This window comes from Lactuca serriola, chromosome 3, assembly GCF_051521515.1.
Source record: "Lactuca serriola cultivar US96UC23 chromosome 3, Lser_US96UC23_V15, whole genome shotgun sequence".
Lineage (NCBI taxonomy): Eukaryota > Viridiplantae > Streptophyta > Magnoliopsida > Asterales > Asteraceae > Lactuca > Lactuca serriola.
Genome location: NC_136410.1, coordinates 240,087,551 through 240,098,638, shown reverse-complemented (window position 1 = coordinate 240,098,638; position 11,088 = coordinate 240,087,551). Strand labels below are relative to the sequence as shown.

Here is an 11,088-nt window from a genome sequence, read left to right as displayed (position 1 = left end):
ATCACATGGATTGTTTTGAGAGATTGATTAATAATAAGGATTAGGACATATTGAACAATGTTGAATGCATGAATTTGTGGCTGAGCTGAATAGTTGTGGTTGATATAATTTAGGATGTGAGTACTCTACAGGGGCAAGTTGTAATCACACAATTATTTTTGAATTTAATTCGAATTGTTGGTTAATGATTAGGAGGTGAAGACTTTGTTTGGGAAAAAATATTGGTTGTGGATTGTATGAATTTGTCATATTACGGCTTTCTACTTTTTAATAATGCATTCCTAATTTTTTTTATTCATATCCAGGGTCTTATTATCATTATTATTATTGTTATTCTTTACACATTGACCATTTCTTAAGTTAACTATTTATAGATCATTCATTTTTATTAATTTGTTCTCAGGAACCATTATGTCTCAACTCCAGGCTAACCTTACCCAAAAATAACATCACCTACACATAATTCACAATATTTCTTCTTGACTCTATTGTTCACTATTTTTCGTGTTCTCCAGCTCAACGGCACCTCCGACTTGGTCACCAATTTATACCATATTTGTTGTCTTCCAAAAACATCACTCCGCTTAATCTTTAATTTGTTATTATTTCATACTCATAGTTTGTATTCGTGAGTGATCTTCAACGTTCTAATTCGATTCATTTCAAAAGCATCTCTCCGCTGAATTCATTTCTCACACGTCATGTGATTTACCTTTTTCTTAGGCATGTAACACCTTCAACTTTTGTTCTATGTACATTTGTAACCCTTTTTTACTTTCATTATTATAATAACCTGATTGTATAATTTGTCATATACTAAATTTTCATTTACTTAACTCATTGTAGTTGTTTTATTTTATGATCAATTTTACATTCTATATTTCATTATATGACATCAATTTTTTCATTAATTCACACAAATAATATCCTATGCATCTTGAAAAATGATTTCATATAATTATTTAAATCAACTATTATAAAATTACATGACAATCTCATGCCTTTCTTAATAAATTTTAAAAATAATTGATTAATAATTATGATTTTTAACTATGAAAATTTGTTTACTTTCATAACCGTGGTTCCCACGGGTTATAACCTAGTGATTCAAATAAAGTAATGTCTTATAAGGCTGTAGGGAGTGGTCACATTGAAGTCACCGAAAAAGCGCCGTCACCTCTACGCTACGTCAACTTTACCACCAACCCACTAAACATTAAAAATGGTTACCACTCTACAAAAAAAAATTAATTTTTTTAACATTATATTAAAAAAAAAAAACATAATTTATAACATAAATTAATTTTTTGAAAACATAAAAAAAAATAAAACCACATTTCATTAATTAAAAACATAGAAATTTAAAACTTATATTACTAAAATTAAACATTACATTATCTAAATAAAATAAAAATTAAAAAACATAGAAAAATTCTAATCGTCGTCGTTGTCGTCACCGGCATCATCCTCCTCGTCGTCACCGTCCTCATCCTCCTGGTCGTCACCATCGTCGTCCTCCTCGTCTTCACCGTCATTTTGCCCTTGAAATTGTCTTTCGCATATGTATTCAGTCAAATCATGTCGTAGATTGTGATGTGTTTCACGGTTTTGTATTTCTAAAACTCTTGAGAAGTATGCCGGACTGCCAACTTGTAATACTGCAGATTGATTAAGTATATCGTTTGTGGTATATGAACAAATAGGAGTGTTCGTTTGGATGGATCGGTTTGATCCGATCCAATCAAGTAAATCCAATTTGATTTCGGTTTTCAAAACATGGATCCGAATTGTCCAAATTAAATTCAAATCCGATCCGATCCGATCCAGTTACAATTCGGTTGGATCGGTTTTTATAATTCGGTTTTAAAAAACCGAAATATTTTAAAACGACATATAATTTTAATATTATCCAACTTTACATGAGAAGCAAAAACAAATAATTTATTTGTGATTTGAAATATATAAACAACTAATAGGAAGATATATTATAGTTAAATATTTTATAGATACAAAACTTTTGAGAGAAATGCATATTAATGTTATTTTTATCGAGTGAAACCATTTGAACATATTTGAAAAAATAAATTACAAAATTAATAAATAATTATAGATATATATTTTAAATAGATAAATAATAAATGTTTATTCGGTTTTTTTGGACTATTCAGTTCTTATTTTATAAACCAAAACCAATCCGAAATCTAAAATAATAATTTGGTTTTGTTGAAAACCAATCCAAAAAACCGAATATCCGAAATAGTCCAATCCAAATTGTCCAATTGGATAATTCGGTTTTATCCGAATAATGAACAGTCCTATGAACAAATAGCCCTACCCTCTTATTCTATTATCATGTTATGTAAAAATAACACAATCAATTAACACCGTCGTCAATTTTTTTCTCTGTCCCATGTTCGTGTCGGATGTTTGATTATGTGCCACTTTTGTTTGAGGACTCCAAATGTAACATCCCAAAAATACGAGCCAAAAATTTCATTTTTGAAACATATAGTTAGCAAAACATTAGAAATAAAACATTCACCGATCATATCATTTCATAAAAGATGTGCGTGTCTGGAAACCAGTTTATAAAAACATAACAATGTTAGAGTACAAATCCCCAGGAAGATCTCATAGTGCGGAATACAAAGCGTGTGTGTGATGTGCTACTACCGCGCCAGCTCCTTCCCCTTCGAAGAAGAGGTACCTGAAACCAAAACTGAAAACTATAAGCACGAAGCTTAGTGAGTTCCCCCCATCATACCACATACCATACAATCACATATCATACATATTGTCGGACAATTCTGGGGTGCCCGACTTACCTGGTACGACCATTCTGGGGTGCCGACCTACCCGTGTCAAGCCGTTCTTGGGTGCTGAATACCCATGTCAATCCATTCTGGGGTGCTGACTACCCATCGGCCCTAATGACCGATCCTCGGGGACTATTTCACCCCTACTGCTACTATCACATATATCATAACATAACATAATATCAGACATATCTGGGGTGCCTGAACTATCCTTCGGTCCTAACAACCGAACTTGGGGACTGGTCCCCTCCTACTACCTATATCGCATATAACATAACAAGCCAGCATGCAAAACATATCATCACATACTGTCAGACGTATCTGGGGTGTCTGACTACCCTTCTGTCCTAACAACCGAACTCTACTACTATCACATACGACATATCATGCTAGCATATAACATATCAGGTAGTAGCAAACCTAGATGATATCACAAAGACAATCATCTATCATACGTCTCCTACTGGTGGGCCGGCATTGTGGCCTTAGACCCACCACTACTGGAAGGTAACTCACCTTGAAAGTAGCTGCTGAAGTCTGCTTGCTGAGCGCCTGACTGCTGGATCGCAAATCCTCCGGCTATAAACCATAAACATAGGTTAGACACCCATAAATACCCTTAGGTCAAAAGACTGACCCTCCCTTGGTCCAAGGTCAACTCCTTGGTCAAAGTCAATGTCCATTTGACTGGACTCGCCGAGTCATGGCATAGACTCGTCGAGTCCTTTTCCTATTAACCCGGTCCTACTCGACCAGTCCTTCTTCCTACTCACTGAATCACCCTTAACTCATTACTTGGGACGATTGAACCGACTCGCGACCCGACTCGCCGAGTTTGAAGAACAACTCTCCGAGTTCTAGGCAATCTTCATAGGACTCGCCGAGTTGTTCATCCAACTCGCCGAGTCTAAGGCCATCTTCAGGGAACTCGCCGAGTCCCTATGACCCATTTCCCATATAGGCCAAATCTGAGACATGCAACGCTTCAAAACCATAGATCCATGTTCCTTGAGCATGCTTATCACGTAAAGTTGCAAACTTTACGTGCATGCATGGCCCTATAAGCTCATAAGGCCAAAACCAAACTCTTAATGAGGTCATACACTCAATGGGGACCTCAATCACTTCAACCACAAAACTTTATGCTACTAATTCATCCAATAAGTCTAGATCTGAAGTCCTTTCGGATCATTAAGCACAACACATGGAGTTTGGTGTTTTAGGGCTTGAAAACCACCAAATTGGGACAAAAGTGGTAACTAATGAACTAAAGATCAAGGTAGGGACTTTTCTACCTGAATGGAAGCTTCTCCCTGAGTAGAGTTCGGATCTACTCCTTTCCTAGCACTCTTCAACCACCTCTTTCTTCTTCTAAGCTCCAAACCTCCTTCACAAAGCCAAAAACACTCTCAAGAACAATATGAGGGCTAGGGTCTCGCTCTACTGCTCTCTGGAAGTGTTAGAGATAAAGGAGGCCAAGTTAGAGTGTTTAAATAGGGTGCAAACACCCGGATTAGGGTTTTTGCCCAAACAGGGTCTACTCGCCAAGTCCGGGGACCGACTCGCCGAGTCCAAAGTCCAATTCCCGCGCCTTATCCCACTCTTACTCGGCGAGTTGGCCCATCAACTCGCCGAGTCCAAGGTAAAATGCATTATTTTAAAAAATGTAAATAGCAAGGAGTACGTACCGGGGACCAGGTGCTACACCAAACACCTGTTCTACATCATTCCTTGCAGATTCTTGTGCTAACTTGAACATTTTTCGTTTATCGTTGGCTGGAAATGTGTATGACTTAACAAATGTAGCGTACTCTGGATATATCCCATTACCTAAGTAATACCCATATTTATATTCATTTCCATTCACAACATATGACATTTTTGGTGCTTTACCCTGTAAAATATCGTTAAATATCGGAGACGCTTGGAGCACATTCAGGTCTTTGTTTGACCCTGCCATACCAAAGATGCATGCCAAAACCATAGGTCATTTGAAACAACCGCCTCCAAAATAACAGTTGGCACCCTAAGATCACCTCGCGTGAAGTGACTACGCCACGCGTTTGGACAATTTGCCCACTCCCAATGTGTACAATCAATGCTACCAAGCATCCCTGGAAAACCATGTTTAGCTTGATGCGCGACATACAACTGTTTGACATCGCTTTTAGTCGCATGTTGCAAGTATATGTCACGGTAAAGCTCTATAATATACTCATAAAATAGATATGTACACTCTCGACCCGTCTTTTCAGACATTTTTTAGATACTCATCTGATGCGTCTATGTCGATGTTGTATGCCAATTATCTAAGAGCGGCCGTACATTTTTGTATCGTAGTAGAACCACGTTTACCTCTAGCATCCCATCGTAATTGGAAATTTCATAATTACATGCCAAATGTCTAGCTATACGTAAAAATAAATTTCTACTAATACGAAAACGTTCTTCGAATTTCGATAGATCATATAAACTATCAACGACATAGTAATCACGTACCAAAAGTTCATGTGCCGCCTCTCGATCCCGGTTGATCCATTTTCTATGCTTTTCTCAACATTTGAACTTTCACCCCTCTCATGTACCATGTCTCGTGTCGCGGACAACAGCATACACAAAATCAAATCCTCATCAGAATCGTTATCATCGGATGACGAAGAAATCGGAGGTGGAAAATTATCCATTTTTTGGTTTAATGTGTGTGTTTATTTTGAAAAAATATGGGTGTCTTTTAGTAGAAATTATGTGTAAAATGAATGTATATATAGAGAGAATTTGAAAAAATAATAAAAAGATTTTTTTTAATCATCAAACGGTCGAATATAACGTTCCAAAATTGAACGGCCAATCAAAGCTAGCGTCTTCACCCTTCTTCTGCCTCACGCCACATGCAACCCACCAGACTTGGGGGCGGTGTTCACGCATGGGGAGACGCACCACCTCAGCCCAAGACGTGTGAAACTTCCCCCTTACCGGTTAGCCTAAAGACTTTTGATTTGTTCATAGGCCATATCAAACACGACTCATAATGATTGATGATCGACACAAAAATAACCTCTAAATGGGTTCGTTTAGAATACAACTAAACATACAACCCAATGAAACCATAAAAGTTGTTATGTAATAAAATACAAAAGATAACTAAAATTACAATACAAAATTTAAACTAAAGCTCCAATACAAAGTTGAACTTATAGTTAGAACTAATCTTTTTTTTTTTCTTTAAACTAGTTTATAAGCTACTAACCTTAGAGTATATGCTACTATACATTTAAATTGAAAAAACATAAAGCAAATCCTAAACACCATATAGTAGATTTCAATTGAGAGATTGAAGAACACCAGAATTTTCCTTGAAAACCATTCAGTAAGTCACAGTCACGCTTAGAGCCTTAGACAACCACCGGGCATTTCTTGGAACCACCAACCAGAGTTCCACCATTACCTTTCGAAGAAATCCCAATTCGTAAATTATAGCAATAAACACTGAAGGTCGTCCTTCCAACCCCCCAAGCACTAGCCTTAACCCTAACTATCATCACCACTTTAAACTTTATCATCTTCTCACCATTGATGATGCTATCTCGATCTCGATCATCGACATGCCCTGTCAAAGAAGCAAAGGTCGCCCTAATCGCTGTCTCATTATTGGTTCCCTGCATGAAAGGCAGCAAAATAGCCACTGAAATTAAATCTGATTTGTAAAACAGATCAGCTTCGATTTTATCATAGTAAAGAGTATTTCTCAGACTAGGGTTCCGAACAACGAAATTGGCGTCCAACTTGCCGGAAATCAGTGAGTTCGACGAAATACTGAAATTGGATAGGGTTAATGTTTCTACACGAAGCAGAGGATGACGTGAGTTAAGATCGAGCCACAACATCCAGGAAAAGAAGAAAAAGATGACGATGGCGATGATAAAGCCGACGAGAATGATGATGAAACAGTGTAGAGTGGCGCGTAGTCTTGACGCGTTTGGATTAGAGTTGAATGTGGGTTGATTCTGTGCAGCATTCGGAGGCCGGGAAACATAAGGGTGTACAGTGGCGCCGGAGTGACCTCGGTTTCCGGTGATGTGTCTGGTTTGATCGGCCATTGAAGTGGTAAATTGAAATTATGTGCAAAATCGTTAATGATTGAAAGTTTGTTATTACATTTGTAATCTGCATCTTGAAGCCTAAACCCAGTAAACATCTGCAAGAGTTTCGATAAATAGCGAAGCAATTGAAAGTTGAAAATTTGTCTATATTTCTGTTTATGGATATGATATTGTCATCTTTCTTCTGTTTTTCACGTGTTAAGTTTAATGTTAAAACAAAAGTGTATTCTTTTTTGAAATACTGATATGATCCAACGGAATATTCTTGTCAATGATACCGAACTCCTGTTTTCATAGTATGGACTTGATAATTAGGATTATCTTGTAACTTATTGTTTTAAGATGACAAATTCTCCAAAATATGTTATATTTAGTTTTTTTTTCACAAGATCAAAATGGTTGCATAGCAGATAACAAGTCTTTACAGTAGTTTTTTCACAATTTTTTTGGATTTTATAACGATCAGTCAAATAAGGTTAGTAAAAATTCTATAAAAACAATGATAAATATATACTAATAGAGCAAGAAAAAAAACGTAGTTTAGAAAAAATATCCAAAATTATATAGAAATCACCATCCTACTTTTAGTTTTTATTTTCTTAGTTTAATTAAATTTCGTTTGATTAGGGCAAAGTTACTTAAAACCTCAGCCTTTTTTAAAATATGTTGGACAATTGCTGTAGGATGATCGTCATTTTCAAGAAAATAGAGAATAACGGAAACATTCAAATAAGTTTGATTCTTGATCGGATCATAAAAACTCACTTTCTGAAGATCTCTTCCTTCTCTTTGGGATCAATCAAACATCAATTGCAGATATATGACTAAAAAAATGTATAGAAAATTTTCTCCTTGTACGAATCAAGACAAATAAAATGATTTGAAGTTTTTTCTGTGGATAAAACTATAATAAATAGTAAAGGGATTTGTAAAGTATATTAGCCTATAATTTAAATCATAGTCGCTTTTATTTAGCTTCCTTCCTAAAAACTAGAAAATTATTTGTACTCATAACTCAAGTTTAGTCATCATCAAATAATAAAGAAACTTAAGATATTTTTTATTGAGTGGTCGTAAACCCCCTTTTGTCTCGTTGAAGCTCTATTTGGATTCTTTATTCCGATTTTTGAGACAATTGAAACGGCGTTTCTTTGTTCAGAGATCCTTTGTCTTTGTTTTAAACCATTGGTTCTTAACTGGTTTACACATTATTTCAGTGCTTCTTAATCCTTTCAAAATGGTAGCAACGTACCCATTTTTTGATTTTTTTTCTAGAATCATACCGATGGTTAATTCATGTGCGATACACTGTGGATCAAAAAAGTTTTGTAATTCCAACGATTTTCTTTTATCGAAAATTTGCTCGAACCGATCCTTTTAATTTCTATGTCGAATATATATTTACAAAGTTGTTCCAATTTATTAATTGGCGTTAACCCTAGATTGTTGTGCCTAAGAAATCAATCAATACTTTCTACACAAGCTCCAACATGAACTATTTGCATTACAACTCAATAAAAAAAGAAGGATCGTAGACTTGCGTACAAAGGAACAAAGGGCACGGAGCCAAAAACACCTTCATTCGAATATAATATAAAATTGTGGATGTAAGAACAAAAATCCACATTGGATCGTGTCCTTCAAATCGCATATGGCTTTCTGTCACATCATTTTAAACAAAGTTTCACCATATATTCCTCTAATTTGGAATCCGTATATTCAATTATGGAATCATGAATAGTCATTTCTCAGTTGGTACAGAGATAATAAATATTTTGTTGAAGAAATCATAGCAAGACATTGGCTTTTCCCTAACAGTTGGTCTTTTTCATTTAGTTTGCCATACATGATTAACTAAATTGTTTTTACATAAAATATCAAGTGTGTAATAATATTGGATGCCCACCTTTGGTTTCACCATTTACTAATATTGATTACATTAAAAACATATAAAATCAAAATAAGTTTTTTTTTTTTAAAAAAAGACAAAAAAAGTGATTAAGTTATCTTTTTACATGCACTTAACATTTTTGTATTAAGAGTGTTGGTAAATGATTCAAATACTTAATGATTCAAAATTCAAAGAAAAGTAATGTTTCTTAACCATTCAAAGACTTTTAATTTGCTTCGATTTCATAACGAACATGTCGAATGCACATCGATTTAGAGATAACCTTAAAAAGTTAAAATTGTTCTCTTAAGAATACGACTGAACATACTGCATACAATGCAATGAAACCACAAAATTTGGTAATTTAACAAAATACAAAGTTGAAATAAAATTGCAGTACAAATTAGAAGTAAAGCTGCAATACAAAGTTGAACTAAACTTATAATAGTTGAACTAATCCAAATATTATTTTAAACCACGTTACTTAGAACATAAGGCAATAAATACTTTTAAATTAAAAGAAGAAGAAGAAGAAGAAGAAGAAGAAGAAGAAGAAGAAGAAGAAGAAGAAGAAGAAGAAGAAGAAGAAGAAGAAGAAGAAGAAGAAGAAGAAGAAGAAGCAAATCCTAAACACCCTAAGTAGCTAAATTGAAGAACCTAAATATTTTTAAATTTAATGTTTTAACATGGAACACGAGATAACCTAGGTTGAGCAGTAGCCCCAAGAGTGGAAAGTGAGTTGATTCTGAACGAGAAATAAGATGAAACATTTTAGGGTGGCGCGTAGTCTTAACGCGTTGGGATTATAGTGGAAAGTGAGTTGATTCTGGGGAGAATTCTGAAGCAAGGAAACATACGGGTGTCCAGCCGCGGCGGAGTGAGGTGGGTAGTGGGTGATGTGATTGGGTTGAAAGGCCATTGAAGAGGTAGATTGAAATTATGTGCAAAATCGTTGATTGAAAATTTGAGATTACATTTCCAGTTTGCAACTTGAAGCCTAAACCCAGTAAACATGTGCAAGAGTTTCCTTAAATAGCGAAGCAATTTAAAATTTGAAAATCTGTCTTTATATATATATATATATATATATATATATATATATATATATATATATATATATGGGAAAAGGGAATATACATTACAGCCCTACCTAAGCTTAGGTACTAAACCTCTTGAAAATACATTGTTTTACTATATAAAGATTACAGTTAATGGATTCACGATTAATACTTCAAGATGTAAATTAAAGATTGACACAATAGGGTTTAAGGTTTAGAGTATAGGGTTTAGGGTTTAGGTTTAGGGTTAGGGTTTAGTGTTTAGATTTAGGGTTTAAGGTTTAACTTTAGTGTTTAAGGTTTAAATTTAGCGTTTAGGTTTAGGTTTAGGGTTTAGTGTTTAGATTTAGGGTTTAAGGTTTAACTTTAATGTTTAAGGTTTAAATTTAGCGTTTAGGTTTAGGTTTAGGATTTAGTAATGTTCACTTGGATGAAATAATAAACGATAATTGAGGAAAGGAAACGGAGATGATAAAACGTTAATGAAAGAAAGAAATGTTATGGAGAATGATATATTTACCAAGTGAAACCAAACCAGATATATTTAGCATGTTAAAACGACATATTTTAGAGGTTTAGTACCTAAGCTTAGGTGGGGCTATAATGTATATTCCCTATCCCCTATATATATATATATATATATATATATATATATATATATATATATATATATATATATATATATATATATATATAGGGAAAAGTTAATATACCCATAAAGGTATATAAGTTTAGGTACCCAAACTCACCATAATACGTCGTTTTGTTTGATATATTCATTATAATGTTCTTAAACTTCAATCCTTAACTTGATTACTTTCAAGATTTTCAAATTTTCAATATTATCTTCCTCTTACATCACATCTTTTTGACAAACACCTACTAAGTTATATATATTATAATTGAAAGTGAAAATTATGTAAGAGGAAGATAAATTCGAAATTTATAAAAATCTTTGAAGTAAATCAAGTTAGAAGTTGAATTATAAGAACATTAGACAATTACAATGTATATAAATGATACAAAACGACGTACTATGGTGAGTTTGGGTACCTAAGCTTATATACCCTTAAGGGTATATTCACTTTTCCCATATATATATATATATATATATATATATATATATATATATATATATATATATATATATACACACGGTTTAAACCCGTGGAAACTACGGATGATAAAATGAAACAAATTTCATAATTCGAAATCGTATATGA

General features: G+C 34.1%; 1 protein-coding gene across 1 annotated transcript; it reads right to left on the bottom strand.

The window, feature by feature from the left end:
- Positions 1–1,434: 1,434 nt before the first annotated feature.
- LOC145096114 (uncharacterized) lies at positions 1,435–5,075 on the bottom strand. Its single transcript, XM_079033882.1, has 3 exons — positions 4,853–5,075; positions 4,505–4,769; positions 1,435–1,552 (listed from the first exon to the last, which is right to left on the bottom strand). The coding sequence occupies exons 1-3, from the start codon at positions 5,073–5,075 to the stop codon at positions 1,435–1,437; spliced, it is 606 nt and encodes a 201-aa protein (XP_078890008.1).
- Positions 5,076–11,088: the final 6,013 nt, after the last annotated feature.

Bases quoted from the DNA above. Each gene is read 5' to 3' on its own strand.
- LOC145096114 (XM_079033882.1), bottom strand. From the start codon at position 5,075: ATGTCTGAAAAGACGGGTCGAGAGTGTACATATCTATTTTATGAGTAT. The intron at 4,770-4,852 runs GTGATCTTAGGG...TTGGTATGGCAG, and splicing joins GCGTAGTCACTTCACGCGAG to GGTCAAACAAAGACCTGAAT. The intron at 1,553-4,504 runs GTACGTACTCCT...CATATGCGAAAG, and splicing joins GGTGTAGCACCTGGTCCCCG to ACAATTTCAAGGGCAAAATG.